This window comes from Electrophorus electricus, chromosome 5 (genome assembly GCF_013358815.1).
Source record: "Electrophorus electricus isolate fEleEle1 chromosome 5, fEleEle1.pri, whole genome shotgun sequence".
Lineage (NCBI taxonomy): Eukaryota > Metazoa > Chordata > Actinopteri > Gymnotiformes > Gymnotidae > Electrophorus > Electrophorus electricus.
This window is the reverse complement of record NC_049539.1, coordinates 28,178,604-28,192,131: the sequence shown is the minus strand read 5'-3', so window position 1 is coordinate 28,192,131 and position 13,528 is coordinate 28,178,604. Positions and strand designations below refer to the sequence as shown.

General features: G+C 41.5%; 1 protein-coding gene across 1 annotated transcript in view; it reads right to left on the bottom strand.

Moving 5' to 3' along the window:
- LOC113568603 (NLR family CARD domain-containing protein 3-like) overlaps nt 1-13,528 on the bottom strand; it is a 42,109-nt gene that overhangs the window by 12,963 nt on the left and 15,618 nt on the right. Inside the window, exons 5-9 of the mRNA XM_035526025.1 lie at nt 7,109-7,261; nt 5,762-5,914; nt 4,428-4,580; nt 1,646-1,700; nt 1,063-1,243 (exon numbers count right to left, since the gene is read on the bottom strand). Coding sequence (XP_035381918.1) covers nt 1,063-1,243; nt 1,646-1,700; nt 4,428-4,580; nt 5,762-5,914; nt 7,109-7,261 — 695 coding nt within the window. The remainder of the gene's footprint in view (nt 1-1,062; nt 1,244-1,645; nt 1,701-4,427; nt 4,581-5,761; nt 5,915-7,108; nt 7,262-13,528) is intronic.

The window sequence follows — 13,528 nt, the reverse complement described above, 5'->3', positions numbered from 1 at the left end:
GACTTACAGGAAAAGAGAGAGTTATAGATTATTTCTTTATTCCCCCTACATTGGGCATGAAAATTCAGGTCTTGTCTTAGAAAACCCAAGGACTGTAGGTGTTAGATGTAAGGATTATAACAGTGTGTGATATATTAATTTGTTGTCTATTTGTTGTCAACAACCCTGAATGAAGTGAATAACATGTGGTTTCATGCAGAAAGTGTCATGGTGTCAAAAACCCAGCTGGAGAGTCACATCCACTGTCAAACCAACACCATACCTGCCCCTTTACCAATCACATGAAACACACACCATACCTGCTCCATTACCAATCACCTGAAACCCATACCATACCTGCCCCGTTACCAATCACCTGAAACACACACTCCATACCTGCCCCAAATCACCTGAAACACACACCATACTTGCCTCATTACCAATCACAGGTGCCTGTTCCTGGTTTGCTTCTTCTCTATCTAAGCCCACAGGTGTGTGCCTTGTTGGTTTCCTTTGTTCTCTCCATTATTTAAGCGCACAGGTTCACTCCTCCAGTGCTGTGCATTGCTCACCTGTACAGCACCTAAGAGTGTGTCAGCATGTTTGCTTTCATTTCTGAGTGCTTTTTAGCCAGCTCACCACTGTGCTCTTTTGTGGTATTTATTGAATGGAGAATAAACACATTTTGTGATCACATCTCACTCCCTCCCTGCCTGTGTCACATTGGGTATCAGTAACACTGAATGGTCAGCAGTTTTAAATAGAGAACACATGGGTTTACGGAGGACGTCATTAAACCATCTGAAGTTTCACCACACACACTTGTAATGTCACCTGACTGAGAGACCTACAACTAGCAGACTGGACATCTGCGAGACAATGGAAAGAAAAACCCTGTATATCAAATCCTGTTTATCACAACACCAGCTAGTGATCTGTGGTCAAATCTCACTGATCTACTCCCAGTTCTAAAGAATAATGACATATTCTCCAAACTTCAGCATTCTGCAAACACATGACAATAGTGAAAATGTAGGACACAGTTGTCTTGAGTGTGATAATGTCATGCCCCGGAGCTCTTACTGGTCAGTAGTGTGTTAGCGAGGTCTGTCTGGTTCATGTTCCTCAGGAAGTGCAGTGTAATCTTCAGCACCCCCTCATCCTCCACCTGTCTCTCAGGGCATGCTGGGTAATCTGGACTCAGTAGACTCTTAAATCTCTTCAGCTCATTCTTCACCAGAGAGATGATTTTGTCCTCCAGCTCCTGAATAAACAGTATCAGTAAATGTAGTGTTATATACAAATGATTTTAACACATAATAATCCATTAAACATGAGAGAGGGCTGAACTGAGGGGGACTGGATGGTCATGTGGACATTATGGTTTATAAAAGAACAAGCATCACATTAACTGAACTGCCTCTTAAAAGTTTAAATATTAGTTAATTTTATAAAGTTATAATAGCAGTTTGTGACGTTTGAGTTTCGTTCATTATCAGTTAAATTACAAAAAGCCATTAAGGTAAAGCATGAACCAATAAACCACAGAGTCTCATCATGATCTGTGATCTAAACACAATCTAATAATAAGGCCCTTCCCCCTGACACACACACACACACACACACACACACACACACACACACACACACACACACACTCACACACCTTGAACACTGACTCCAGCTTTTCTTTAGAAATGTTTACAGGCTTCTTCTGGTCACTGTGGACAAACAAAACAAAGACTTTAATGTATAATCTACAGTTTATAAACATGAATCCAAGTTAAATTCATGGTTGTGTACATGATGCTGATGATGATGTGATACACGGCTTCAACCCAAACACTGTACTGACAGTAGAGCAGAATAACCAGAGAAGCTTCCCCTGGCCCTCACTCTGGTGATGTAGAATAATGTTTATGTGAATGGTGCTTCACCAGATACTGGGAAATAAACACAACCAGTTATATTTACCCCATCCACACAGAACAGGGGGCAACAGAACGAACAGACAGACAGAAAGACAGACAGAGAGAGAGGTGTAACAAAGCAGCTGTGGGGCAGCAGGCAGGATAAACAGGGATGAAGCACCCTGACAAGCTGCACCCATGGTGGACACTATCAGATACTGACCAAAAACCAGGGTGTGGGTTAATATAGAAAGCTGTTAATTTAACAGTTCTGGGTGTGTTCGACATTATTCTACTCTCCAAAGATTGGGTGTATTGTATTTATATTCTGGGTCCCAAACCTGTTATGTAATACTCAGTGTTCATGCGGGAATCCTTCTCTCTGTAACAGATGAGTAAAGTGTTTTCTCTGGTCTAGATGGTGGTGTGATTCTGGAGAGTCTGTCCATCCTGTGACTGAGCGAGATCCTCTGACTCTATACTGTTTACTTCACCCCACTATCACATCACACCTCAGAGCTGATTTATATAAAGATGGATCGCTCATCCAGACACAGACTGCAGGAGAAATGACCATCCGTACTGTCTCAAAGTCAGATGAGGGTGTCTTCTACTGTAAACACCCAGAGAGAGGAGAGTCACCACACAGCTGGGTCTCAGGGGTCAGAAAACAGTGAATTTAAATGCTTCTTAACCACCAATTTAAAAGAAAGAATAGATCAAACATGTAACAAATCATTTTGTGATTCATGCGCTTTGTTCAGTTCCCATGAGCTCAGCTGGTGATTCCTCCTCTCTTGGCCTGGTTGGTTTGGCTGTGGGACTGAGTTTGGTCCAGTTCCTCATCTTACTGAACCTCCTGTGGTGCTACAAAACCAACACAGGTCTGAGATCAGCTGCGGATCATTTATGAATACTTTAAATGTTGTGTGTTTGTATGATACACATCATGAAACCTGTTTACAGTATTAAACACTTTTCCTTTATTTCCATGTTGCCCTGGTGCAGAATCTCTGTGGTGCTGTACTAGGAATCAGTCACACATCAATCAGACTACAGATCAAACCCAGAGAGAGTCATGAGGTGAGGGCTGTCAGTCACACCACTGTACACTACTCAGACCATGAAACACTAACAACTTTCCTTATTAACAAGTAAAGCTTTAACTTCTCCAAGTCAATTTAACTCATCTTTCATCACTTGTGATTTGTTCCATACTGTGTCCAATAATCTTTCAGTTTGGCATTTACAAAATTAGCTTTTCTTTTAAAGCTGAAAACTGCCCACATATATGACACAGATGTTTGATTTGATCTTTAGAAACCATTTCTCTAAAAACATTTTTGACTTATTGTTTTGTGATGGTTTTGAGCAGTAGGAGATGGGAAATGATTCTTGCAGATTGCATCAATGAGGACTGACACAGGTGAAGGAATGTTCCTTCCCTCCGTCATTGTGTGGTATGGCTGGGGGTCTCCAGTACCATAGACTCCACAATAAAGTTACATGACTGGCTGGAGTTAACTGATGGGATACTAGCTAAACATCCCCTTTCTGCAATGTCTCCATTACCTCAGTCAGTCTGTGTCCTGTGTGGTTCTTTATTGCCCCAGTCGGTCTGTGTCCTGTGTGGTTCTTCCTCTTATGACAGTGATTCCTGAGGCCTAATGTCCTCTGCAATTGACCACAATGCTCTACCTGCTACACTACTGGGAGTGAGGGAGTGCTTGTTGGAGACATAATAGGTGTTTTTACTCATTAACAGTATGAACAAACAAAAGAGTTCAGCAGTGAAGGGATATTTAAGGGCCAGAAAACCCTCAGCCACTTCTGAGGAAAAACGAAGTGACTTGTCTAGTCCAAGAATCAAACTAGCGTCTGCACTAGTGTGGTGATTAAGCTCTAACCACTATGTGTGTGGTAGACTCAGGACACTCTGTTTCTCTCCAGAAACACAGCAGGAAATGAACACAGAACAAAAGACAAACAACTCTAAGACAAACCACAAACACACAGGAACACCTCCTGCTACAGGACATTTCTCCTCCTAATGAACAACTGATGGAGAGGGACTCTCCCCAGACAAAAACAAGACAACACAGATATGAAGACAACAGGAAACTCTTGTTGGGAACTTTCCACTTGAAAAAATACCCACACACCAAGGCTTCATAAAGTCTTTAGTGAAGTAGTTATATAGGGGTGGGGCACCTGTGGGAGATCAGACTAATGAGCACTGATTAACTCCCAGCTCATGGCCTCCCTCTGGTGGCAGCTTGCTGGCATTGCGAGCCATCAGTTACAAGTAAGAGAGAGTTGGAGAATGTGTGTGTGGGTAGATGATGCTGAATCTCTTTCTCCTAAAACTAAAACACACCTGTGGTGAGCCCCTCTTATTAGTTTGACCTGTCGAATGGTGACATTGTTTACTGGGGTATTAGTGTTGTAATGTTGGGGGGAACTTCACTCCCTCACACACTGGGAGGAACACATCCACCCCACTTATGAAAGAATCTGAGTGTGTAATGTGTCACTCACCATAGGACTGAGGGCACAGGTCCACTACTGAAGTTAATAGGCTTATCCATGGACCAGTCACTTTTTATAGACACACAGCTGGGTGCTGGAGATGATTCACTCTTCATAGACACACAGCTGGGTGCTGGAATTGCCGCTCTCTGGCTCCCCCCGCTGATGAATATATTGTGAAAGAAATCACATTAGGGAACAGCCAATTACAGCCACAACATTCTTACCCAATCAACTCCACCTGGTACCTGCACTTCAGCAACTACGCAAACACACAAACACACACACACACAGACACACACACACACACACACACACCACACCTGTCCTTCAGCAATTATACACACACACACACACACACACACACACGCATACACACACCACACCTGTCCTTCAGCCCACAAACGTACCACACACACACACACACCTGTCCTTCAGCACACAAACGTACCCCCCCCCCACACACACACACCCACGTGCTTCAGTAATACAAATATACCACACACACACACAAACCTGTCCTTCAGGTGGCTCCCTGTTACTGTGACGGGTGCAGGGAGGAAGTGAAACTTGAGTGTAAGTTTGGTATGTTTTTACTCTGAATAGTACCAACAAACAAAAGCATTCAGCCGTAGCTCACAAGTGCAAACAGAAACTATAACAGCACTGCTAGTAGAACTTGGTTTAAATATGAAGAGGAAGTGGCAACAGATGAAGGGGAGAATAACTAGAACGTCTAACTAATAAGTGGGAGATGGAGAGCAGTGGAATGGCTGAGGATGAGTGACAGGGATTAATGTGTGTGTGTGTGTGTGTGTGTGTGTGTTTCTGGTGGGTAGTAAAGAAAACCCATAGATGGGATGTGTTATAGGGTGAGAAAACCCTCAGCCACTTCTGATGAAAAAACAAAGTGGCTTGTCTGGTCTGAGGATCAAACCAGCATCTGCATTAGTGTGGTGATACAACTCCAACAACTATATGTGTGTGGTAGACTCAGGACACTCTGTTTCTCTCCCCAAACACAGCAGGAAATAAACACAGAACAAAAGACAAACAACTGTAAGACAGATAACAAACACACAGGGGCCCACACACATTACAAGTAAGAGAGAGTTGGAGAATGTGTGTGTGGGTAGATGATGCTGAATCTCTTTCTCCTTTTCTCCTAAAACTAAAACACACCTGTGGTGAACCCCTCTTATTAGTTTGACCTGTAGAATGGTGACATTGTTTACTGGGGTATTAGTGTTGTAATGTTGGGGGGAACTTCACTCCCTCACACACTGGGAGGAACACATCCACCCCACTTATGAAAGAATCTGAGTGTGTAATGTGTCACTCACCATAGGACTGAGGGCACAGGTCCACTACTGAAGTTAATAGGCTTATCCATGGACCAGTCACTTTTCATAGACACACAGCTGGGTGCTGGAGATGATTCACTCTTCATAGACACACAGCTGGGTGCTGGAATTGCCGCTCTCTGGCTCCCCCCGCTGATGAATATATTGTGAAAGAAATCACATTAGGGAACAGCCAATTACAGCCACAACATTCTTACCCAATCAACTCCACCTGGTACCTGCACTTCAGCAACTACGCAAACACACAAACACACACACACACACACACACACACACACACACACACACACACACCACACCTGTCCTTCAGCAATTATACACACACACACACACACACACGCACACACGCATACACCCACCACACCTGTCCTTCAGCCCACAAACGTACCACACACACACACACCTCTCCTTCAGCACACAAACGTACCCCCCCCCCCACACACACACACCCACGTGCTTCAGTAACACAAATATACCACACACACACACCTGTCCTTCAGGTGGCTCCCTGTTACTGTGACGGGTGCAGGGAGGGAGTGAAACTTGAGTGTAAGTTTGGAATGTTTTTACTCTTAATAGTACCAACAAACAAAAGCATTCAGCCGTAGCTCACAAATGCAAACAGAAACTAGAACAGCACTGCTAGTAGAACTTGGTTTAAATATGAAGAGGAAGTGGCAACAGATGAAGGGGAGAATAACTAGAATTTCAAACTAATAAGTGGGAGATGGAGAGCAGGGGAATGGCTGAGGATGACTGACAGGGATTAGTGTGTGTGTGTGTGTGTGTGTGTGTGTGTGTGTGTGTGTTCCTGGTGGGTAGTAAAGAAAACCCATAGATGGGATGTGTTATAGGGTGAGAAAACCCTCAGCCACTTCTGATGAAAAAACAAAGTGGCTTGTCTGGTCTGAGGATCAAACCAGCGTCTGCATTAGTGTGGTGATACAACTCCAACAACTATATGTGTGTGGTAGACTCAGGACACTCTGTTTATGTCCCCAAACACAGCAGGAAATAAACACAGAACAAAAGACAAACAACTGTAAGACAGATAACAAACACACAGGGGCCCACACACATTACAAGTAAGAGAGAGTTGGAGAATGTGTGTGTGGGTAGATGATGCTGAATCTCTTTCTCCTTTTCTCCTAAAACTAAAACACACCTGTGGTGAACCCCTCTTATTAGTTTGACCTGTAGAATGGTGACATTGTTTACTGGGGTATTAGTGTTGTAATGTTGGGGGGAACTTCACTCCCTCACACACTGGGAGGAACACATCCACCCCACTTATGAAAGAATCTGAGTGTGTAATGTGTCACTCACCATAGGACTGAGGGCACAGGTCCACTACTGAAGTTAATAGACTTATCCATGGACCTGTCACTTTTCATAGACACACAGCTGGGTGCTGGAGATGATTCACTCTTCATAGACACACAGCTGGGTGCTGGAATTGCCGCTCTCTGGCTCCCCCCGCTGATGAATATATTGTGAAAGAAATCACATTAGGGAACAGCCAATTACAGGCACAACATTCTTACCCAATCAACTCCACCTGGTACCTGCACTTCAGCAACTACGCAAACACACAAACACACACACACACACACACACACACACACCACACCTGTCCTTCAGCAATTATACACACACACACACACACACACACACACACGCACACACGCATACACCCACCACACCTGTCCTTCAGCCCACAAACGTACCACACACACACACACCTCTCCTTCAGCACACAAACGTACCCCCCCCACACACACACACACCCACGTGCTTCAGTAACACAAATATACCACACACACACACCTGTCCTTCAGGTGGCTCCCTGTTACTGTGACGGGTGCAGGGAGGGAGTGAAACTTGAGTGTAAGTTTGGAATGTTTTTACTCTTAATAGTACCAACAAACAAAAGCATTCAGCCATAGCTCACAAATGCAAACAGAAACTAGAACAGCACTGCTAGTAGAACTTGGTTTAAATATGAAGAGGAAGTGGCAACAGATGAAGGGGAGAATAACTAGAATTTCAAACTAATAAGTGGGAGATGGAGAGCAGGGGAATGGCTGAGGATGACTGACAGGGATTAATGTGTGTGTGTGTGTGTGTGTGTGTGTGTGTGTGTGTGTGTTCCTGGTGGGTAGTAAAGAAAACCCATAGATGAGATGTGTTTTAGGGTGAGAAAGCCCTCAGCCACTTCTGTTGAAAAAAGAAAGTGGCTTGTCTGGTCTGAGGATCATGTGTGGTAGACTCAGGACACTCTGTTTCTCTCCCCAAACACAGCATGAAATGAACACAGAACAAAAGACAAACTGTAAGACAGACAACAAACACACAGGGGTCCACACACATTACAAGTAAGAGAGAGTTGGAGAATGTGTGTGTGGGTAGATGATGCTGAATCTCTTTCTTCTTTTCTCCTAAAACTAAAACACACCTGTGGTGAGCCCCTCTTATTAGTTTGACCTGTAGAATGGTGACATTGTTACTGCGGTATTAGTGTTGTAATGTTGGGGGGAACTTCACTCCCTCACACACTGGGAGGAACACATCTACCCCACTTATGAAAGAATCTGAGTGTGTAATGTGTCACACCCTAGGACTGAGGTCACAGGTTCACTGCTGAAGTAAGGAGGAGGCTCCTTAAAAAAACTACAGAGGAAAATCCTGTAATGTTTATTTCTTCGGCACAAGATTCGTTTATTCTGTTTCTTGTTGCATTAACATTCTGTCACTTTTGGGTTCTGCTGAAATACTGCTGATATTGAACCTGACAACATGTCTGTTATATGCCCTTAATCAGTGTACATCAGCTGTTCACTGCATTTACAGTACACTATAGGTGGTGGTGGGAAAAGTGAGGCATTGTGAAACACAAATGTTCGAAGCAGTTGTGTTTCAAGATTTCAAAACTGTAGTAGACAACTGTAGGGAACTGGGATGACTGGCACTGGTTGGCTTTATAATGTGTTCAACCTGGTGTGTTGGCCAGAACACAGCCATACTAAGATCAAAGGTAACAGATATGGACTTGATGTTACAGAACTGTGAAGTAGAGAATAGGTTAATAATGCTTTGAGATCAAGCACAAATATGGATATTACTTTAAATGTCATTGTTGTTTGTAAATGACAACATGCACAGTACACAGAAAAGCATTTTACAGTTGATTGTAATGGCTATACTACGAGCAATATAACTGGTACTTGGGCGCCATCTAGCGGTAATTCTCTGGAACGGATACAATCTCTTGATAAACAAAGAAATGCAGTGGCCATGACTAACATTTAAATTACTGATTTAACCTCCCTAAAAGACAAAGGAAGTACAGCTGATATGAAGCACAGCATTACCAGAAGAGAAATACACTAAAACATGAAAGTGAAACTAAACCTATACATAAAGGCACATGGAGTACCGTACCTGCGTGTTAGTAACTCTAAGAATCAACTAACATTGTTTTTTCATACCAAAACAGCAATATGAACAGAAGATGCCTGACTTATATTTTATCAGTAACACAGAGTCTCTGGGTTTAACACAAACTGAGTTTTACTGTGTAGGAAACACTCAGCACTTGTTCCTGCAAGAAATGACATCTGAACACACTCAGCCATACAGTCTAAATCTTTGGCCAATTACACAAAGTTTAATTGGATAATCGATAAATATATTTAGCCAATGACATAACATTTAACAGGATAAATATTTTGTAAGGAAAAACTAAATTAAATAATATTCACTCTTCCAACACTTCTGGGCTTTTAGAACAGAACAGAAACAATCTGACATGATCTCCAGTGACCACTTTTGCTAACATCTTGATGATTCTATTCTGTGAAACAACAAATTCTAAACTAATTTGGCTAGATAATATTCTGGTGGGTTATGCCAGGTTATCAATACATATGATATTGACCTATTTAATGAACTATCTGTGTGGAACAGGTTTCATCTATGGCAGAAGGAAGTGTTGTGAATGTAGATAATTATAATTATGGATAGTGAAGCTCAATAAAGTAAAATAAAGGAACAATTTATATATTTATTATTATTATTTATATTATAAAATATTAGTTGTTCTGCTGTTTTGGGGGCATCTTCTCTTCCCAAATTACCTCCTCAGTCTTGGAAAAGATTCATTCACATAGAACACATGTTGCTGGCATGCATAGGTGTTTTTACCATTATATAAATGTGTGGATGTACAGCACATCACTCCTGTCAATAAACCAGAGGATCTCTCTCTACATATACTTTCTCTTCTCACAAAATCCCTGAAGGTTTTGGTGTGATTTCTTGACTTATAAGCATTCATAGAGTTTGTGACTGAGACAGATGTGTGATCAGGTTTGTTTCAGACACTGTCAGTCAAAGACAGGAGCGGCAGGTTCTGTATGACAGTTGTAGAAACACAAGCTTCGTTTAGCCGTGGTCACGTGACATGGCCGTTTTGAGCCACACTTCGGATCAGTGTTTCAAAACGCTGCGCTTCAGAAACTCGAAACAAGCGTAGAAACGTCAGTACTGACCGTCCCATCCCAAACTATAGTTAATAATACAGATAATGAACTATACAGGGAATCTGAACTGTCCACTGAGGATTTGGACAACACTACAAAACAGCTGAAACTGAACAGAAAACTAACTGTAAAAAACAGAAATCACAGCAGCAACTTTACGTTTATGCCAGAGGAGTTTCAACTGGGACCATTTGGAAAGATTACTGACTAACTACGACTTAAAAACGAGAATTACAATAACTGACAAAGTATATCTGACCAAGTTAAATAATTGTTTAAAAATATAACGACGGTACTAGGCGTTATATTTAACGTCCATTTTAGTGTCCCGTCATTTCAGTTGCGTACCGTTAACTTCACCAGGACTTTAATCTTTACATTTAATCCGCTTTTGTGTTGACCTACGATTCCAACAGAGAACTATGTATTTACAAAACGTTGTTTAAACTGCACCGACATCGCATTTTAACAAACAGACTGAACTTACCGTGAAATATTTTAAACGCGCGTATCTCCAATCCGCCCAACTTTCAACTTTCCTCCCAAACAGTTCAGAAAATACTTTCGTTTTCTTGAGATGGGAGAGACTACAGGAACACCAGTGGGAAAGTGGAGCACATGAAGACAATTACACAACAGCTTTCTTATGTCGGTCATTTTTTATTAAGACTATCTGCAGCCAAAACGTAGCTGTCCATCATTTTTTTTCTGCATCCAATCATAGACTATACAAACAATGGGAATCACAGTCCCTCCTACACGGACTTGTTTTGCGGTCGCGCTGAGAGTAAATCACTATGTCGGCACGTTGAAACACTTCGGAACTTAAACCACTTTGTAGATCTAACTTACAGATGATTGTAATTTAGATAATAAGCCTCACAATAAACATGTGTGTGTGGACGTCCATGACATGTGCATATGACAAAGAATCTTCTTAATGGCTGAATGCTGGGCATGTGTTTCAAGTATTGTGGAAAGAAAATGTATTTGTTTACCTGTATTTGGTACATCAGAAAACTACATGATGCAGTTTAATAATAATAATAAACAAAAATAAACTATGAATACCACCTCCTAGCAGCAGTACAACCAATTTTACATTAGATCACATTAATAGTTCTATTAATGCATATTCTACATTGTAAGAAAAATATAGGAGTCCTAAATAAACAGATTATTTTGTATAATAAACACAGAACACAACCTAGCAGTAAAAGAATAGCAGTAAATGTCTATTAGCATTGCTGGTTACATAACAATGGATCATTTACATTTTATGTTAAATAAAGGCCATGCAGAGGAAATAAAGATATAAGAAACAGTAAGAATAATCACTGCAGTGCTCTTACATTAGAAGAAGGAAGCAAACAGGTTCTTCATCATATGAAAACTGTATTCAAACATTAAGTGAGCCATCTATGAGTGAGCCATCTATGAGTGAGCTATCTATGAGTGAGCTATCTAGGTGTCCTTTACAGCAGGACACAACCAGATTCCACTGAGAACTTCCAGCCTCACTACAGAGTAATTAATGACCACTCGGACGTCATAAATGTGTATAAGACAAACGGTTCCAACCCAAGTAGACGAGAGGCAGCGTGCATATGCAGTTTATTAACGAGGGAACCACAAACACGAAGGGCAAAATAAGCAGAGGCCTGGAGAAAACACTGCAGCAAGGCATGACATGAACTAGACAAACAACTATTACATGAACTAGCAAACAACTATTACATGAACTAGTGAAAGCAAGGGTGACGACAGTACTGGGAGCGTAACCTATAATAACAGAAGGAACCTATAATAACAGAAGAAACCTATAATAACAGAAGTAACCTATAATAACAGAAGGAACCTATAATAACAGAAGGAACGTGATTTACGGACAACATAACCGACAACATAGAAACCCAAACACAGGGCTCAGATAACCAGGACAAGTTGGCAATAAACAGATTCAGGTGAACATGGACCGGAAGGAAGGAGCAGACGAGGGGCGGTGAAAACTAAACCAAAGAACAGCAAGGAAGCAAAGGAAAACAGATATGACCGGGAAACCACGGAAACCGGGACGCCAGGAGGGGGCCATTCATGACAATGACATAATTATTATTATTATTGGATATGACCTTTTAGTACACAGAACACTGTATATCAGTAGAAAAGAGAAGATAAAAATGGATATAACAAGCCTCTTCTCAGCATATTCCTTTCTTAAACCCAAAATTCCCCACACAACAAAATCCCACATAATCTTACCAATTAAATCAGAACCCCACAATAAAATATGTGGCAGGCCAGATTCAAACACAACAGCCACTTCATCCTAATGAGAACAAAAAAAACCCAACAAAAATACCCCCCCACAGTCAGTCCTCTCAGTACAAATGTGAATCTCTCCTCTATCTGAGATGGTGTAGTATCTGTAACACATTATCCCTCTATGGGCTAGTTACACTCACTCTGAGCCCCTCAGAGACCCAGGACATTATCCATCTTAAATGCCAAGTGACTCACTCACTCACTCACTCACTCACTCACTCACTCTCTCTCTCTCTATCTATCTATCTATCTATCTATCTATCTATCTATCTATCTATCTATCTATCTATCTATCTATCTATCTATCTCTCTCTCTCTCTCTCTCTCTCTCTCTCTCTCTCTCTCTCTCTGGATGGATGATAGTAAATGATAAAGTAACAGTCTTGACAACTGCAGTATAAGCACGTTATCTTCTTCCGTTTGGGATGTTGTAACTCATAGCCTACTAGTCTAATACGCTACTTTGGTACACTAAGTGAAAAGAAAATAAAGCTTCATTTAGACACGTCTCACAACACACTCATAAGACATTGTTAGATACAAACGAGAGTTATGTTAGGATTCTAGATCTGAAAACCCAAATCACCGCTGTACTCTAGTACATTTATTTTACTGTATAGCTAATCTTTATCTCGTCACACCCTACAGATGTCTTCACATTTTTCCCTCTAAAAACTCTTGTTTCATGTTACACAAACATATCACTACTCCTCCATAGATTACAATATCACATATACAAACCACTACTAAACACATATTTCTATCTGGGCTACTCCTGTTGTCGATTTGCTTAATAAAAAGTGATTGACAACACAGCTCTGTGTGTGTGTGTGTGTGTGTGTGTGTGTGTGTGTTCCTGGTGGGTAGTAAAGAAAACCCA